Genomic DNA, 20,384 nt, shown 5'->3' with positions numbered 1-20,384 from the left:
AACAGGCTAATATTATTTTGAAAATAATCTTTAAAAAATAGGTTTATTTATGTGAAAACAATTACAGAGATAGACGGGAGGGAGAGAGAGAGAGAGAGAGAGAGAGAGAGAGAGAGAGAGATATTGATTCTAGCTGCTGGTGCATACTCCTCAAATAACCACAACGGCCAGTGCTGGGCCAGGCCGAAGCCAGGAGCCTGGCACTCCATCTGGGTCTCTCACATGGGTGTCAAAGGCTCAAGCATTGGGTCACCTCCCATTGTTTTCCGGGGTGCATTAGCAGCGAGCTGAGCAGAAGTGGATCAGCCAGACGCAGGGGATGCTGCTTTGCAGATGGTGGCATAACACACCGTGCCGCAACACGGGTCCTAAAACAGTCTCTAGCCATACACGCATGTATAAATAAGCTAACACATGTTAAAAATACTTTGCAACTTGCCCTAGTAAATTTAGATTTCTGTTCCTCTAGAGAAAACGTACATCTAGTGTTCATGTGGAATTTACTGAGAATGATTATAAAATCCAATGGGGGTGTGGAATTTTGCTTACAAAGCATGCAGGGAAAACTACAAGGCTGAAGAATGAATAATTTCGATTTTTGGGGTCCAGCAGTACATTGCAGTGTGTTAAGTAATTGCACGCGATACTAGCATCCCACATCCGAGCACTAGTGCAAGTTCTGGCTTCTCTACTTCTACTCAAGCTCCCTGCTCATGTGCCTGGGGAAGAAACAGACACAGAACCAAGTGCTTGGGTCACCGTTACCAGCATAGCAGATCTCTGTGGTGGTACGGACTCTTAGCGTCAGCCCGGCCCAGTCCTATCCGTTGTTTCCATCAGTGAAGTGGACCAGCAGATAAAAGATCTCCATCTCTCTCCCTCTCCTCTCTGTAACTTTGCCTCTCAAACAAATCAGTGCATCTTTAAAGTAAGGATTTATTTTTGCTTTTTTAAAAGGCAGAGAGTAGGGGAGACAGAAAAAGAGATCATCCAACTGACGGTCCACTCTTCAGATGTCCTCAGAGGCCAGGGCTAGGCCAGGGCTGAAGCTAGGAGTCAGGAGCTTCTTTCAGGTCACCCATGTGGGATCAGAGACCCAGACACATCGGCATCTTCTGCTGTTTTCCCTGGCAGGGAGATGAATCAGAACTGGAGCAGTGGGGACTCCAGCAGGTGCTCATGTGGGATGCTGCAGATGGTGGCTTTACCCACTATGCCAGTACCAAGCAAGATATTTTCAGTTACTGTACATTTTAATTATTAACATCAATTTTTTGTTATTAACATGAGTGAATATAAGTATTTTAAAGTCAAATTGTATTAATATAAAGAATTTTAAGGCTATTTTGTTTTAATTAAGTCATTCTTCAGGCTCACCTATGTACTACTTTGAATACAAGACATCATTTTTAAACCTTTTTTTTTTTTTTTAGCATTTTTGTTCCATTCATTAATTAATGTCTCACTGCACTTACACTAGTCTCCTTTTGGTACTGTAACTAAGTATCACCAGTGAAGTGGCTTAGATAACACAAGTTCATCATCTTGTCATTCGGGAGGTCGAAGGTCTCCCGCGGCCAGCAAGGAGTCATGGAGATCTTTGTAAAGGACCTAGCTCCGAACCTGCTGCTTCCTTGCCTGGCTTCTGCACGCTGCATGCTCTCCCTGACCCGTGGTCCCTCAGCCTCTGCTCCTTTGGGCGCCTCTCCTCTGATTTCTCCTACCTCACTTCTTTTTGTTAAAGACCTGCATGACTGAATTGGCCAACGTCCTTATCTTCATCACGTAGTGAAGCACCAGCTATTCCGTGGGAGATGCCACAGGCAATGGCTCTGAGGATTCCTTATTGAAGCAATTCTCAGTAACTTCTGTTGTCAGTAATGGTGTTGCTGTTGTCACTCCGAGGTGGCCCATTTCAGTTGTGCAACAAAAAGTCATCATGCCACTTAAGCTGCAATGAGAGATGTGCAAAATCACACACTTCCAGTTTCTCTTCAAAAGACTTAGCAAATATTTAGGCTGCCTTGCGATACTCCTGCGGTATTTTAACAGATGTTTCTTTTTGCTAAAACAGCACAGGTTGCTCAAGCCTGATCCTTCATCCCATTCAACTGCTCACAGTTTCATTCTGTGAAAGGCAGAGAGAGGAACTGCTGGTTTGCAGAACAGAGCCCGGGGGTATCACATTGCTGACAGGCAGAGCAGATCTTTGGAGCAGGGTACCCTTCTGGTTTTCTCTGAGTATCCACACCGAGAGCTCCCTGTCCTGCGCAGAAGCAGGCTGCTCCCCAGGCCAGGCAAAGCCTGTGTTGTGTTTGTAGCTCAGGAGTCAGTGTGGTCCTGCTCCTGATAGTGCGCAGTGATTATCTCTAAATAGCAAGGGCTTAGAGCAATTAGTTGACATTTCTGGACTCTATTGCTTATTACTTGCTTCTTCAAAACAGTTGTTTACAAATGAATTTAAGGGAAAACTGTTGTTTCATTTCCAGGAAGTTGAAACCTAAAATATTTTAGCTCGTGTCTTTCAAGATTTGTGTAGTATATTGAAACATTTCTGTCTGAGCAAGAATTCAATAGATTTTTTTTTTTGAGAGGAAAAGTTTGAAAGTAAAATCAGTGACTAAGTAAGACTCTATAAATTTCTATAAGGAAGATTTGAATTTGTGAAGCCATTTTCATTATATTTTATGTTGCAAAGATCCTAAAATTTAGTCATGATTCCTTTTAATGTTTTCTTGAACATTCATGATGCTGTATTACACAGATATGATATATACCCATTCTTTTTAAAATATTTATTTATTTTACTTGAAAGTCAAAGTTACAGAGTGAGAGATAATGTGTGTTTGTGTGTGTGAGAGAGAGGAGAAAGAGAGAGAGATCTTGCATCTGCTGGGACTCTCTAAATGACTGCAAAAGTTCAAAGCTGGGTACCAGGTGGTTCTTTTGGGTCTCCCACTTAGTTCCAGGAACCATTTTTAAGGGGCTGATTTATTTGTAAAGTCTGTCTAAACATTTTGTTATTTAAAAATATGTCTAAGTCATTCTTCAAAAAATTTTTTTTCGAATTTGTTTATTTTCAGTTTTATTTAAAAGGGTTGAGTAGGGTAAGGGAGATTTATTATCTAGTGGTTTACTCCCTAAATGGTTGCAACAGATAGAGTTGGCCAGGCCAAAGACAGGAGCCAGGAACTCAGTCCAAGTCTCCTGTGTGGGTGATAGAGGTCTGAGCACATTGTCTGCTGCTGCCTACAGTATGTGTTAGCAAAAAGCTGAGTTGAAAGCTAAGGGATTAAGATGATTTAGGAGGAGTGGAAAGCTAATACATGATTTTTCTTTCTTCCCACGCTCACTCATGGATTCACTTCTGTCTAAACTGATGAATATATCTGAAGTATGTGAAGGCAGCAGTCAGAAATGCCAGGCTAATTGGCATCATCTTTCTCCAAGAAAGCAGTGAGGATGAGTGGCAGTCCTCACTAGTGACTCGAGTCTTGAGGGGTTTGGTGATGCGTTCTCTCTGGGTCAGGATGGCTCGTCGTGCCCCATCCCATTTCCCTGGCCCCTGTAGGCGGTATTGGTATGGGGTGCAGGGACCAAAGAAAACCTCCATGGCTAACTTTGGATCTGAAAGAAAGAGAAGGGGCAGGTTGGGCTTCACTCCCATCAGGATGGCGATCTCATCCATGTACTCAATGTGATCCACCTGGATGGTGTGGCGGGGGGTCTTCACATACCTGAAAGAGAAGACAAGGGCGTGGATCACATGATCTAAGCATCTGGTAGGGGTAAAGCAACTGTAAACCAGCAAACTGAACTGACCACCCAGCATCACTCAGCTACTGCATGGGAGAGCAGACGCATCATGTGCATCTCTCCATTCATGATTGCACCAGGGTGACTTCACTATATACCACTTCGCTGGTTTGTTCGGCAGCCCTGACCCTGTGAGATGTTCACTTTATCAGTGAAGGACTGTGATTCAGCTAAACATGTCCCTGCTTGTTGTGCAGATGGATGGACAGCTCGCACTCTGGTCCCATGTGTGTTTGCAGTCAACCAGGAATGAATTATCAGGTAGTCGTTGACAGCATGGTCCCAGGAGCTTGGTGGCTCCAATGAGGCAAGGATGCCCTGAAGGAGCCTCCTTTGCAGCTAAGCCACTACAGTGCTGCTTGAGCAGCTGTCCTTTGACCCCAGTGCTTCAGCTCTGAATGAGCATTGCACGATGTGTATCCAGGGACTGCGGGATGCTGGAAATCCCATTTGTGCTGTAGATATTGCAGATTCTAGATTTGTTATGATAGTTTCTTCTTTTGGAAGTAACTGGTCTTGAGAAAGAGGTGCAATTTTGGGGATAATGAGTATTTTATGGATGTCTAGTCCTATGCTCACTTGCTAGACAATAGAAGCATGGGTGGGATGCATGATCTCATCTTAGGGCTGACTGGGAGATGGGACTTCTGCTACGTGAACAGAACATTTGTTCCGCAGAAGTGGAACTTGCTCTTAGTACAGAGTACTGAGTACAGAGTACAGAGACTGCCTTCTCATTCGACTACAGAAGGTTTGTTTTAGTTGGCTAAATAAGAAGGGACAACAATGCTGCTGTTTTATGTTACTCTCCACTTCCCCTTAAACATAATTCTGTTGGAAATGCTCTGCAATATGCCCACCATAACAGACACAAAAGAAAATTTTAGGGCCCGGCGGCGTGGCCTAGCGGCTAAAGTCCTCGCCTTGAAAGCCCCGGGATCCCATATGGGCGCCGGTTCTAATCCCGGCAGCTCCACTTCCCATCCAGCTCCCTGCTTGTGGCCTGGGAAAGCAGTTGAGGACGGCCCAATGCGTTGGGACACTGCACCCGCGTGGGAGACCCGGAAGAGGTTCCTGGTTCCCGGCATCGGATTGGCGCGCACCGGCCCGTTGCGGCTCACTTGGGGAGTGAATCATCGGACGGAAGATCTTCCTCTCTGTCTCTCCTCTGTGTATATCTGGCTGTAATAAAATGAATAAATCTTTAAAAAAAAAAAAAAAAAAAAAGAAAATTTTAAAGATTTTTTATATAAAGGGTGAATAGAGAGAAAGAACCCATCTTCTGGTTGATTCCCCAAATGCCTGCAACAGCCAGGACTGGGCTGAGACCAGGACACAGAAACTCAATGGAGGGCTCTTCACACAGAAGGCAGGAACCCAATCACTTGAACTATAATCGGTGCCTCCCAGAACCTGTATTAGCAGGAGGCAGGAGGCAGGAATAGGAAGCTGGAACAGGCTACTGAACACAAGTACTTCGATGGAAGATGCAGCATGTTAACCAGTGACTTCACTGCTAGGCCAATACCCACTGTGCAGAATAAAACATATCTAATGAATGAATTACAAACATTTCACTTCTTCTAAATGTTAATGAGAATGAAATTTGAATGCTTTTTCAGTGGTTTTCTCTGTGCTGATAGCTTGTACAGTTGATTATACAATGCGGGCAGGGGTGGGGTTCTAAATGAATGATAAAGAATTAAAATTTTTTTATAGAGGCAAACACAAATCAGAGGCTTTCAAATCCTGAAATATCATGGCAAGTAATTTATTAAATATTGGTTTGTATGTGTTCTTTCTGCTTCCTTTCCCTCCACTGTCTATGGAAGTAGTCATGACTTTCGTGATTCCTGATCTGAGACATTTTGGTTATGTGAGCAAAGAAGCGCCTTACTTGTAAGATACCTCCTCTCCTAGCTTTTGTTTCCGTAAGTTTTGGGCTCATGGTAGAAAATAAGATGAACATTTTTGAAGGCAACAAGAGGGAAATGTATGAAAATGTTAAGTCTGGCCTGAAAGACTCTAAGAACTCATGTGGAGAATTCAGAGGAAATGACTGTGAGGTGTTTTTTTGGAGGCAACCCAGAAGAAATGTCAGCTGACATAAGTTGAGGTTTTCAACGAAGACTCAACATGATTTGGAGAATAAAAATGTGATATTATGCTGTATCGCTGAATTGGGGCACTTAAATTAAGCAACAACACAGCGGTGGAGATACCAGAAATAACAGTGAGTTGAGAGGAAGAGGAATGTGTGGGTTTAGCATATTAGAGCAGGGCTTCCATGAGTCCTGGCAAGGCACTCAGTTGGCCACAACTCTTCATTCCCTTACCTTTTTTCCATGTCCTTTTTCCTCTGGGCAATGTCTGCCATCATGATCTTCATTGGGGGCAAATTGCTCAGCCCTAGGAGAGAGGATTCAGAGTCTATCAAGATTCCTATGAGTTGGAGGCATACAGTTTGCTGAGAGAACAAGTGGAGGATTGCCTAAAGGAGAACTCAGATCTTTGTGCATACCTTTGAACACTCGCACAGCCCAGCGTGCCTGGAGTTCTGCAATAGGGAGGACGATGCCCAGTGGCTGGATGAGACCAATGATGGCCAGCGTCGGCTTCTCCAGGTCAGGTGGGAACATAAGTTTATACAGGGACACTTCATTATTGTTAACCTTCACCAAACTATCGAGGAAAGGAAAAGAGAAACTGTATCCTGTGGCAAAGACAACCACATCAATATTCTCCTCGACAGTGCCGTCCTCAAAAATGGCATCTGTTTCAGTGAACTCGGTCACGTTGGGCTTCACTTGGACTTTCCCAGAAATGATGTTGTTGGGCAGGTCATCACTGATTGTTGGGTGCTGGCTTAAAGGTCTGTGTGTTAAAATAAAAAGAAAAAATGGTCAAGGCAATATACAAAAAGAAAGAAATGTATGTGACAAAGGATTGAAGGTGGCAATAGGCATTTCCTTTCTAAATGTGTGCTTGTTCAGTTTTCTGCCTGTCATTTTGAAAGAGAGGAATTTTGTGCCCTAAGTGCTTTCGTCATTATCTCGGTTCAACATTTTTATCTTTCTTTTTTTAAAAAAAATATTTATTTTATTTCTATTGGAAAGGCAGATACATAGATAGGAGGAGAGACAGAGAGGAAGATCTTCAATCTGATGATTCACTCCCCAAACAACCCCAACAGCTCAAGTTGCACTGATCAGGAGCCAGGAGTCTCCCACATGGGCGGAGGGTACCAAGGTTTTTGGCCATCCTTGACTGCTTTCCCAGGCCACAAGCAGGGGAGCTGAACGGCATGCGGGGCTGATGGGATTAGAACCGGCACCCATATGGGATTGTGGCGTGTTCAAGGTGAGGACTTTAGCAGCTAGGCTACCATGCCAGGCCCCAACATTTTAATCTTATATTTGATCTTGAGATCTTATTTCTATCTTGTGTACTATGTCATAATACTTACTGGTTCCACCAGTTAACTATTTTAAAGTATTTAGAACTAGTAAAAAAAAAAAAGGATAAAAGGTTAGGAGGCAAGACTTGAAACCAAGCATAGGTCATGCTTAGCCTTCCCTCCTCATTTTATGTCCAACCACATTGTTACCTCTGGTGGGCAGAATTCATCTCCAGGATAGATCCATGGCACCTTTGCAGCAGAATTAGTCATTCACCCACTCAAATTGTCGTTCAAGGCTAAATGATTGTCTTAGCTCCAGGCCTTGAATTAATGTTTGAGAGAGGATGATTGAGAAAGCGCGAAGATGCATGGTTATGCGGGGTTTGCATTTTGCAGGTATACATAAGCCTTTCCAGGAACTCCGTTCAGAGAATTCCTGACTTCTTTCAGGAAAAGGGCTATCAGGTGACCACATTGCCCAGGTAGTCTTTTATTGTAAGGATGAAGGAACTGCTTGGTTAAAAAAAACCCAAGGTGTTGTAGATAGTTAAGGTTTGAACTGATAACAAGGCATTGGATGTGAAAAAAGACACAGAGATAGAAAAGCCAAATAAATATGTATAAAATGTGTAAAACCGAGTTTACCTTTATGGAGTTTTGCAAGAAGGAGTAGAGAATAAAAGTTCAAGGACACTTAATTTGGAATTATTACGAAGGTAAAAGAGTATTTACTACAAGCATATAAATAAATTCAGGCTTTTACAGTCACCATGTTGAAAACAGATTTTGATTAGAGACTCAAATGGATAAAAATTTGGCAGTGAGAATGCTGCGAGAAAGTATTTGGGGCCCGGTGGCATGGCCTAGCGGCTAAAGTCCTCACCTTGAACGCGCCTGGATCCCATATGGGCGCCGGTTCTGATCCCAGCAGCTCCACTTCCCAACCAGCTCCCTGCTTGTGACCTGGGAAAGCAGGCGAGGATGGCCCAATGCCTTGGGACCCTGCACCCAGGTGGGAGACCTGGAAGAGGTTCCTGGTTCCCGGCTTCGGATCGGCGCAGCACCAGCCGTTGCAGCTCATTTGGGGAGTGAAACATCAGACGGAAGATCTTTCTCTCTGTCTCTCCTCCTATCTCTGTATATCTGACTTCGCAATAAAAATAAATAAATCTTTTTTAAAAAAAGTTTTTTATAATTAGTGGTAGAATGACCTCCTTGATTGAGTTTAAAAGCTTAGCTATTAATGGCCGAAGAGAGGGAAATAGATGAACATTGAACATTTGAGAACTCCATGTATTTTTTTAAAATGTACTATTAGAGATCCACAATGGCCAAACAGAGAAGTCGAGTGTCCTTTTCCTTGACTGGAAAAACCCAAAGCAGCTGTGCTTTGGATGAGAACCCCAAGAAAGAGTAGTAGACTGCAGTAAGGGAATGAGGGGCATACAGTTCAAGCATCAGTGTAACAGCGTAGAGAGAGGAACCAGGTCAAAGCAGTGGTGATGGTGACTGCATCTTTATTCCTGGTCTCAGGACTAGAGGCAACTCCTAGTAGGGGCTTCAGCAGAACACTTGTGTCAGTCATCCTCGCTGGAGAAGACCCGGGCACCATAGACTAACAGTTCTGTAAGAAAAGCTCCCTGAATATCTCACAGTCACCTTGCTTCAGAAGGAAGGGAGTTGGTGCTGCCCCTTCCCCAGCACCCAGATCATGGGCCACGGCACTCTCTTTGAGAGGAGAGTCACTATTGCAAAGCATTCTGAAATGGGAGATTGAAGCCTTTGTCTGTCTTCTCTCTAGGAGTCTCCAGAATATTTATGAGATATTCTTGCAGTCTAGCAAGGCAGACTGAGCTCTGAGTTGCAGCTGGGCCTAACAGAGCAAGAGCAGAAGTGAGTCCATTGTTTTATCCCATTTAACACTCTGTGGAGAGTACAAGCAGGGCAACTGGAATATTTTATCCCTTAGGATCCTGGAAGTAGGGGGAACTTTTCTAGGGATCATCCTTCTACCCATTTTCTCCTTTCTCTTGAACACTTGAAAAGGTGCTGGTTGCAGATGGATTTGTGCACACCAGGCTTAAGTCAGGGTTCCCTGGTCTCCACTCAGTCCAAAGCTCCCTGAATGCTGGGAGTGGATCTTGCCATAGAATCTGAACATGAAATACGAAGTGTGTGTGCACTCTGAATGTTACATGCACCTGAGTGAGTAAAAATTGTCGGTACCATGTGCTTACTCTAAGTTGTGAGTCAATCTGCTGCTTCTGGCACAGGGAAGCCTGGCAGACTGAGTTCTATATCAGTTTACTCCAACCCTTCCCATTGACAGTAGCCAGAGGTACTGCACCACACCTATCTTTGGTATCACTCTGGATTCTTACCCATCTTAGGAGCAACTACTAGAGCTTTCTGTCATCACCCAAAACATTACCTGGAGGTTTTATCTTGCTGTGCTCCACCTAGCCCAACTGTGACTTACTGGGGCTTTGAACTGGGCTTTGTGTCTGTCATAACACAGTACAATTGCCCCTCCTTGCTGGAGTCTCTGGCTGAGTTTCTGTGCTTTGCCTGATCCCAGCATGGGGCTCAGGGCTCTAGCTTTTCCCATGAAAGCTGCCAGTTTGGAGCATTACTGTTCACTGTGCGTCAAACTTTATGTTCCTGTACCAAATCCAGTCCAGCAAGCAGCCAGTGAAAAGCAGCACAAAACAGCCAAAGTCATTCTTATAGATCTAGCAGTTCTCCCAGATCACATCCATGAGACCTGCCTCCTGCATGTGGGCTTAGGGCTAGTCTTGAAGTCCTGGAGTTGGGCAGTGGCTTGGAGTCAGTGAGCCATCCTCCTGGGAGCCAGCTTCTAAGCTTGATATTGACCAGAATTCCATGTGTCTGGTGTACCCACAGCAGCAGCAGGACCTGCTCTGCACACTTCAGAAGCCCCACACTCCAGAGAGAAAAAAAATACAGATAAGCACTTAACTGGAATTAGACAGCTAAGTGAAATTCAGCAAAAAGACAGATATAGAAAAAAGAGCCAAGCAGTATCAGAAATGAAGAACCCAATAAATTAAACTTAAAAAAAAAATAGAAAGCCTTAAAAAGCCTTAGCAACAAACAAGTCCAGATAGAAGAAAGAATTTCTGATCTTTAAGACAGGTTTTTTGAAGCATCTAAGTCGAAAAAAAAAAAAAAGAAGAAGAAGAAAGAAAAATTAAAATGGAAATCTAAAGTAAATGATGACAAAAGTAAATGATGACAATAGTTATGGAAAAATGGTAGGACCAAGTCATTACCTTTCAATAATAACCATGAACAAAAATAGACCAGGGCCCGGCGGCGTGGCCTAGCGGCTAAAGTCCTCGCCTTGAAAGCCCCGGGATCCCAAATGGGCGCCGGTTCTAATCCCGGCAGCTCCACTTCCCATCCAGCTCCCTGCTTGTGGCCTGGGAAAGCAGTCGAGGACGGCCCAAGGCTTTGGGACCCTGCACCTGCGTGGGAGACCCGGAAGAGGTTCCTGGTTCCCGGCATCGGATTGGCGCGTACCGGCCCGTTGCGGCTCACTTGGGGAGTGAAACATCGGATGGAAGATCTTCCTCTCTGTCTCTCCTCCTCTCTGTATATCCAGCTTTCCAATAATAATAAAATCTTTAAAAAAAAAAATAGACCAAACTCTCCAATCATAAGATAAAATCAAAGACACTCTCCAAGAAAAATATGCAGACTGGCTTAACTGGTAAAAAAACAAGACCAATCTGTATGCTGCCTATAAGAAATACACTTCATCAACAAAGATACACAAACTGGAAATTTCGAAAAAGATATTCCATGGCTATGAAAAGGAAAAAGAAGCAGGTGTAGCCTTTCGAATATTTGACAAAATAGACTTTAACACAAAAGCTATTAAAAGAGATGAAGAATGGCATCACATATGGATCAAGGGATCAATTCGTGGGATGAGCTGGGTTTGGTCGCGACAAAACCAGTACACATTATGGAATGCCAGGGCATGGTTGCCTGTACTGGATATGAATGCAGCACCCAACCAGCACATGTGAGATCCAGGAAGGAAGGGAGGGGCAGAACTGGCAGGGGGATTAGGGGGCTGGTTCCCTCGCCAGACAGCTACTCCCACCGGAGAGCGTGGGCTGGGATAGAGACAGACTAGACTATGCAAGGCTACAACACCTGTGCGCTGCATGTGGACTAGATCAGGGAAAAGCCAGGCTGGGCTGATTATTCCTGCTGGTGCAAGCATAAATTAGAGTGGGTGAGGGATGTTTGGGCATAGCCGCAGAAGCTGGCACTGGGGACTAATTCTGTCAAGTCAAATCACAGAACCACCTAAAGAGTGCATAAACCGGGACAGAGAGACCTGGGAGGGAAAAAGTGGGTTCCCCCTTCTTGGGTCACTTTTCCCGTGGGAGGGCATGAAAACTAGGATGGGAGCTGGGATGGCTAGATAGAGAGGCACTCAACAACACCCGTGAGGGCTGGATGGTTGAGTTGGTTAGATAGAACTAAGCTTTAATACCCATTGACAAGTGCCAGAGCCAAATGGGATGGGGGACAGACTGGTCTTCTGCTACACATACTGGCAAACCAGGGGCGGGCCGGGTGAGGGTTATCGTGGGTCGCCCCAACTAGGCTGCAGCTCCCACTGGTTAGTGTGAGGGCCGAGTATGTGCTGGGCAGAACCAGACTGGACTGCAACACCCATTGGTTCCAGTGCAACTCGGGACTGAAAACAGAACCAACCCAGCAATTGCAACCACCAGCTGATCGGGATGATGGACTGTGCCGGGCCCTGTGCTTGCTAGAACATGCAAGAAACTAGTCTGGGAATACCTCAAAGTTTCTTTGGAGATCTCCCCAATCGAACTGCTGGACTCAGAACTCTAATCAAGAAAAGACAGAAGACAGAGCAGATCAATCATTCATCTCAGCTATATGTTAGCAGCGAAAAATGGGGCAAACGGAGACTTTATGATGGACCATATCAATCAGTGGACGACCTCATCGAGTGAAACTGGCAGCGATTCATAACTGGAGAACTATTAACACCACTTGAGCACATATCTCAGAGCATGCCCCACATCCGGGACTTGGGGTGGGCGGGAAACCGGGTGGGGCTTCTCCCTCAATATCCTCCTTTACCTCAGATACAAGATGGAAACAATATGGACATAATAGTATTGCCCACTTCCCTATCCCCCTGAACCTTTTTTTTTCTTTTTCTTTCTTTAACTGTAATTAACTATGAAAAGATTGTCAACAACAACACAATAAAATAGATTATAAAAAAAAAAAGGATCAATTCAACAAGAAGCAACTATAGAAATGTATATATGCCCAATACCAGGGCATTTGGCCATCTAAAGCAATTGTTACTGAATCAAAAGGCAGACATAGACTCCAATAAAATAATAATGGGGAATTTTTTCAACGCCCCACTTTCATCATTGCATAGATCAACTAGACAGATAATTAGCAAAGAAACAGAGCAGATCTATGTTATGGACCTAATGGAAACCTACAGAACTTTCCATCAGACAGCTGCAGACAGAACAGCATGTACATTCTGTTCATCGACTCCTGGAACCAACTTTTAGATCAATCACAGGCTGGGCCATAAAGCAAGCCTCAGAAAAAATTTAAAACATTGAAAACACGTGTCTTTTCTGACAACTGTGGAATAAAGCTGAAAATCAACAACTTAAGAATTTATAGAAAATATGCAAATCATGAAGAATGAACAATATATTACCACACTACCAAATATCAAATGGACAGTGGGCCATAGAGGAAATCAAACAATAGCAACAACTTTTGGAAGTACATGACAATGCTAGCACAACCTGCCAAAACTTAGGGGATAGTACAAAAACAGTGTTAGGTGAGGTTCACAGTAATTAATGCCTCTATTAAGAAATCAGAAAGGCATAAAATAAATGACCTATCAGTGCATCTCAAGAACCTGGAAAAGCAACAAACCATTTGCAAAGTTGTTAGAAAAAATCAGTTTAAAATAAGAAGAAACAAAAATGAAACAAAAAAATGACGCATAAGTGAATTGAAGAGCTTTTTTTTAAAAAAAAAACTATAAAATCAGTACACCATTAGCCCAATTAAGCAGAGGAGGAATATGCTAATCAATAAAACAGAGATGAAAAAGGAAGTACAGTAACAAACAAACACACAAAAAGTCATCAGGAGTTATTACATGCAGCTATATGCTAGCAAATTGGAAAATCAGAAAAAAAATGGGTCAATTTCTGGGCACATGCAATTTAGCTAAATTGAGTCATGCTGCCATAGAAAAACTACCTAACATATGTAATGAATAGACTAAGGACACTCCCAACAAAGAAAAACGCAGTCCCAGCCAGCTTCACTGCCGAATCCCACTGAACTTTTCAAGAAGAACTAAATCCAATTCTCCTCAAACTATTCAGAACACTGCAAAGGGACACATTCCTCCCAAACTCCAACTATGATGTCAGCAACACTGTAGCACCAAAACCAGAAAAACACACTAAAAAGGAAGAGAACTACAGATCAGTATCCCTGATGAAAATTTCTCAACAAAATGTTAGCTAACAGAATCTAACAACACATCAGAAAGATCATTCATGTTGACTAAGCTTGACTTATCTCTTGTATACAGAGTAGGTTCAATATAGACAGATCAACAGATTTAATGCATCACAGTGGCAAGATGAAGAATAAAAACCCTATGATTATCTCAATAACGTCAGAAAAAACATTTGATGAAACAACATCCTTTTATGATAAAGACCTTAAGCAAATAGGACACAGTAGGGTTGTTTCTCAGCACAATCAAGCCTATATATATATATGTATATATATATATATATAAACTCAGGGCCAGTATTATCACAGTGAAAGGGAAAAGTTGGAGACATTTCTGCTAAGAGCCAGAACTGGACAAGGATGCCGAGTCCCTCTGCTCCTGTTCAGTATAGTTCTGGAAGTTTTAGCTAGAGACATTAGGCAAGAAAAAGATAGCAGATGGAAAGCAGAAAGTCCAGCTGTATAGGTGACCCAAAGACTCCACCAAGAGACTATCTGAACTCCTAAGAAAGTTTGGTAAAGTTGTAGGATATAAAACCAACAGTTCAACAGTGTCTGTGTACACATTAATTTCTTGGCTGAGAAAGACCTTGTAAGTTCAGTCACATTCACAATAACTGAAAACTCTTTCAATGCCTTGAAATAAATTTAATCATGGAAGTTAGGGGTATCTATGATGAAAATTACAGAAAATTGAAGGTATAGACAAGACACCAAACCATGGAAAACTCCCCAAGTTCAAAAATTAGTAGAATTAACATCATCAAAATCAATTTATAGATTAAATGAAATATCAATCAAAATATCTATGACATTGTTCTCAGATCCAGAAAAAATGTTGTTAAAATTCATATGGAAACTCGACATAAAACAATCTTAAACAATGAAAATAATACCAGCCTCCAAAAATGTACTACAGAGGAATTGTAAGCAAAACAATGATACTATAAAAACCACAGACCCAAATATCAACAGAATACAATATGAATCCCCCAAATTAACCTACACATCTACAACTAAGCTTGATCCAGAAAAAAACCCCTGAAATCCAACCAGAAAAAAAGAAAGTCTCTTCAGCATTTGATTTTGGAAAAATTGGATCTATGCATGCAGACATAGGAATCAAGACCCTCTTTTACAGTACATACAAAAATTAACTGTTAGTGGATCAAACACCGAGATCTATAACCTGATTTAATCAAATTACTAGAGGAAAGTATCAATGATGCTTTGCAACACATAAGCAAAGACACCTTGGAAAGGACTCTAGAAGAATAATCAAACAAACATTAACAACTGAGACTACACAAAGCTAAGAAGTTTATGCACTGCAAAGGAAACCATCATCAACATGATGAGGCAGCCAACAAGAATGGGAAAAAATACTTGAAAACAATGCTACTGAGAGTGGATTTATATCTAGGATCTATAAAAAGGTGAAGGAAATCCAAACAGCAAAAGAAGTAGATTAAGGAATGGGCAAAGGACATGAACAGGCATTTCTTAAATGATGAAATTCACAAGGCCAGCATATATATGGAAAAGCACTCAGGTTCACCAGCTATGAAGGCAATGCAAATAAAAAACTACAATGAGATTTCACCTCACCCCAGTTAGAATGGCTATCACCTGAAAACAAAAATAAAAAGAAAAATAATAAATGCTGGCAAGGATGTATGAAAAGTATACTTTATTCCACTGTTGGTAGGAATGTAAACTATTGCAACCACCATGGAAGACAGTACTGAGATTCCTCAGGTATAAAAAAAATAGATCTATCATATGATCCAGCCATTCCACCCCCGAGAATTTATCCAAATGAAGTGAAGGCAGTGTATGAGAGTTATCTCTGTCCCTGTGTTTATAGCAGCTCAATTCACAATAGCTAAAATGTGGATTCAATGTAGATGCCTATCAGCTGGTGACTAGATAAAGAAAAGGTGGTATATCTACACTATGGAATACTACTCAGCCATAAACAAGGAAATCTTGTCCTTTGTGACTAAAGGCATGCAATCGGAAAACATGATAATAAGTGAAAAAAGAAACAGTCCCAAAAAGATGAATATTATATCGCAGGTGTGTACACACTGAGGGGGCTAGCTCCCCTTCTCTGTGGTCAGTCTTACCATTTCCCCTCAAACCTGACTGACTTGATTATGTCTCATTTTCTGCCTGTCTGTAACCTCCTCTGGGCACCCATCTCAGCACAACCACATTTCTTTGTTTGAATCTATTTTCATTTCTTTCTCTGCTACATTTGAAGCCTGGCTACGGAGGGGGTGGTGTACTGCTTTTTGTGTGTGTGCTTGGCACATAGAAAATAAATATTAAATTATTGTTGACAACTATAGAAATGATCCCTGAAAATACTAAAATGAAATAGACACGAGACAGCTGAATGGTACCTTATAGCCATTTTAAGGTATTTAACAGCCGGTCCTGTATATAAACTAAAATTGAAATGTCAATGAGCTAATCATAGGTTGTGGTTAAGAACTTGCTTCTTTTTTTTTTTTTTTTTTTAACATACTGGTTACTCAAAACCATGTCAATTCCATAATGTTGCAAATTGCTGTTGATGTTATATTGGGACTCTTAATTGATTGGGATGATATTCTACCAGCTCTAACTTCGGACCAGAAATGGTCTCCCCAAGAAACTGTTCAACCCATCTGGACAATAAGTAGCCGGACTTTATGCTTGGTATACGTTTGCAAGGAAAGAATCTTGATTGAATTTGAACTGTAATACTGCATCAAGGTGGAGGAATCCACCAGGGGGGAGGGGAGGGGAGGGGTGGGGGGATTCCCAGAGCCTATGAAACTGTCACATAATGCAAAATAATTAATAAAAAAATATTGTTGAAAGAATGAGTGAATGATATTAGGAAGAAAGCTCACGCTTCATGCTTACATGCTATAATATGTATGATGTGATATATAGAATCACTAGTTGCCAGAAATTCGACTATATTTATGACAAATTCCTTTTTTGCAACCACACATAATCACATACATTAAGACCCTTTCTCATACCTGTGCTGAGGCTTCAGGCCATACAGTGCATGATTGAATCGTGAATTCAAGATCTTCTCTAGGTGATTATTTATGAAGGATGTAGTGAATATCTTATGCAGGAAACTATTGAACCGAGTAAAAAATGAACTATCCATGGGATATCCATTGTCCCAAACACGGTGTAAGATCCACGCTCCTCGTCTAGTGCTAAGAAATACCTAAAGGAGATGGGTAGAACCAATAATGGGAAAGAGTCATTGCATAACACCAGTTCATTCATATTTTATTGTGTTGTAACCAAGTGAGCAGATACAGAGAAACAACCACACACTGAGAAGTTTAGAAAGTTTTATTGTTGGTGTTGGAGAGGGGGCTCATGCTCCAAAGATCTCTGCATCCTAAAGTTAGAGTAGCGGGGCTTCCAAAGGCACAACCCACAAACCTGGAGGAGTTCATGGGGGCTGAGCTAATGCAGAGATACTTTAGGGATGAAAAATTACCAATTTTACAAGCTTTTGTTGCTGAATCAGGTGAAAGTCATTTTTCTCCTAATCATGCTTGAATAGCCTAGCCAGAGTTTGTGTGTTCTTGGGTGGGGAGGTACGTCATCTAGCATGAAGCCCAGTTTTGACTGATGACTGCTGAGTGGTAAACTTCTGTGCACTCACCTATAAATGATGGTTTAAGTTTGAAGTGAATCATAATATTAAGTACCATTTGATTTAATATTGTTTATTTGGAAGTAAAAATATATATGAAATTATTTTAATGAACCAGACAGTTTCAAAGATAGCTGTATATGGTAGGAACACACAGATTTTGGCAAGAAAGGAAGGCACAGAAGAGGCAGAAGAAGTGCAGTCTTGGATGAGAGGTATTGTTAGTTTGGTAGAACAGAACTCACTGGACAGCTGAGGAAAACCTGGAGTGGTGGAGAAAATGAGAAAGTGAATTAGCACCCCAAATTCTTGCCTGAGACCTGAGAGTTCCAAGATGCAGGTAAGAAGGTACATGCTGGGGCAGCAGATGGCATGTTCAGTTGTTGAATCACACTATCTACCCACCCAGTGTTTGGACACATGTGGAGACTGGATGGTGGAGTGCCTACAGGTAGATGAGAAGGTGAAGTGGAGTGTGCACTCACTCCATGTTGCCACCTCAGGGACACTCAGTTGGCAGCTTATGAATGTCTTGTGCACAGAGTGAAGGATTATCTATAATGTGACAAAGGATGGTGCAGGAAGAAGCAACCATTTGGGCATACATTCAGTAAGACCACAATCTGCTCCATACAGAGGGTCCACATAATCCAATACCACAAACATGTTTCTTCATACAGACACAGAATAAACATTTTTCATCAATGCATAAGTTTATCCAAAATAGATCTTATGATAGTCCATAAAATAAGCCTCAGCAAATCCAAAAGAGTGATAATGATACCACTATACCAATATTATGATTCACTTTTCAGACCACTATGGAATGACGCTGGTGGCCAGCAAGTCAAAATGCTTGGAGAGCTAATAACATGCATATGTTTGAATGATGGGTCATAGAAGAGATGTGAAAGAAAGCAAATTAATGGAAATAAGATGCCAATACAGCACATCAAAATGTATGAAGTAACAGCAGAAGCAGTACTACGAGTTCATTGCAATTAGTGCCTATATCAACACACTAGGGTGCCTGGCATGATGGTTCAATGGCTAAATCCTCACCTTTCAAGTGCCAGGATTTTGCTTGTGTGCTAGCTTATGTCCTGGCTGCTCCACTTCCCATCCAGTTCCATGCTTATTTCCTGGGAAATCAGTAGAGAGTGGCCCAAACCCTTGGACCCTGCACCCACCTGGGAGACCTAAAATCTTGTTCCCAGCTTTGAGCCACTGTAGCTCCTGGCTTCAGATTGGCTCAGCTCTGGCCATTATGGTCATTTGGGGAGTGAGCCAGCAGATGGAAGATCTTCCTCTCTGTGTCTCCTTCACTCCATGAATCTGACCTACCTTTTCAATAAAAATAAGTAAAACCTAAACAAACAGACAACAAAAAGCCCCCCAAACCTAGAAAGGCACCAAGTAAATGAGTTATTAATACATCTTAAGGATCTGGAAAAACAACCAGAAATAAGTCAATACTAATATTAGAGAAGAAATATAAACAAATTTGAAACAAACCCTCCATACAAATTCAATGAATCAAAGAGCTAGTTTTTTTTAAATAATAAAATAGATAAGCCATTTGCCCAACTAACCAAAAAAAGAAGGGAGAAGACTCAATAAAAGCAGAGATAAAAAAGAAATATACAATAGATACCATGGACATCTGAGGAATAATTAGAAAATACTGCAAACAACTATGCCAACAAATTAGAAAATCTAGAAAAAATGGATAGGTTAATGGACATATACACTTTACCGAAACATTAGGATATTACAAACCTAAATAGACAAATAACTAGGATAGAGACTGAATAAGTAATTAACTCCCTCCCAACAGGGCTGGGAGGATTCCAGGACCGGATGGATTCTCTGCTGAGTTATACCAAACTTTCCAAGAAGAAATAACTTGAATCCTTCATACTCTGTTCAAAACAATAGGAAGGGAGGCAACTCTCTCATATTTTTCTATGAGGCCATCACCTTAATTCCCAAAACCAGGAAAAGACACAACAGAGAAAGAGAACTATATACCAGTATCCCTGATGAACATAGATGTAAAAATCCTCAACAAATTACTGCCATTGAATATAACATCCAGATCAGATGGGATTCATCCAGAGCACACAGGAATGGTTCAGTGTGCACAAATCAGTAAATGTGATACACCACATCAACAAAATGAGATATAAAATCTACATGATCATCTCAACAGATGCAAAGAAAGCATTTGATAAAATTCAACACCATTTCATGCTAAAAACCCTAAGCAAATTAGGCATAGAAGGAACATTCCTCAGCACAATCAAAGCAATATATGAAAATCCCAATGTCAGCATCATATTGAATGGGGGAAAATATGGAAGCTTTCCTACTAAGATCTGGAACTAGACAAGGATGTCCACTCTCACTACTGCTATTTAACAGAGTATTGGAAGCCCTAGCCAAAGCTACTAGGTAAGAAAAAGAAATTAAAAAATTATAAATTGAAAATGAGGAAGTTAAATTATCTCTGTGCACAGATGACAATTGCATATGGGAAGCCAAAGACTCAGCAAAGAGACTGTTGGAAAACAAGAGTTTGGAAAGGTAGCAGGATGCAAAAATTAACAGACATAAATCAATGGCCTTAACATATGCAAACAACTCAAGCTTGAGAAAGAGCTTCCTTTTTATTTAAAAAAATTTAAAATTTTATTTCTTTTTATTGGAAAGACTAATTTACAGAATGTAGGAGAGACAGAGAGATTTTCTGTGTACTGGTTCACCCCCAAGTGGCCACAATAGCCAGAGTTGAGCTGACCTGAAACCAGGAGCTAGGAGCTTCTTCTTGGTCTCCCACGTGGGTTCACGGTCCCAAGGCTTTGGGTTGTCCTCAAAATCAGGGACAAAAATCAGGGA

The 20,384-nt window shown here is 41.6% G+C and overlaps 1 protein-coding gene across 1 annotated transcript in view; it reads right to left on the bottom strand.

Annotated features, from left to right (window-relative positions):
• Positions 1-2,924: 2,924 nt before the first annotated feature.
• Positions 2,925-20,384, bottom strand: part of LOC101526666 (flavin-containing monooxygenase 5-like) — a 47,395-nt gene continuing 29,935 nt past the window's right edge. Inside the window, exons 5-8 of the mRNA XM_058660576.1 lie at positions 16,846-17,045; positions 6,338-6,690; positions 6,153-6,225; positions 2,925-3,737 (exon numbers count right to left, since the gene is read on the bottom strand). Of these exons, the coding sequence (XP_058516559.1) occupies positions 3,362-3,737; positions 6,153-6,225; positions 6,338-6,690; positions 16,846-17,045 (1,002 nt within the window). The 3' untranslated portion in view covers positions 2,925-3,361. The remainder of the gene's footprint in view (positions 3,738-6,152; positions 6,226-6,337; positions 6,691-16,845; positions 17,046-20,384) is intronic.

Source organism: Ochotona princeps, chromosome 2 (assembly GCF_030435755.1).
Source record: "Ochotona princeps isolate mOchPri1 chromosome 2, mOchPri1.hap1, whole genome shotgun sequence".
Classification (NCBI taxonomy): Eukaryota; Metazoa; Chordata; class Mammalia; order Lagomorpha; family Ochotonidae; genus Ochotona; species Ochotona princeps.
Note: the sequence above shows the minus strand (reverse complement) of the source record. Positions and strands in the feature narration are given on the sequence as shown.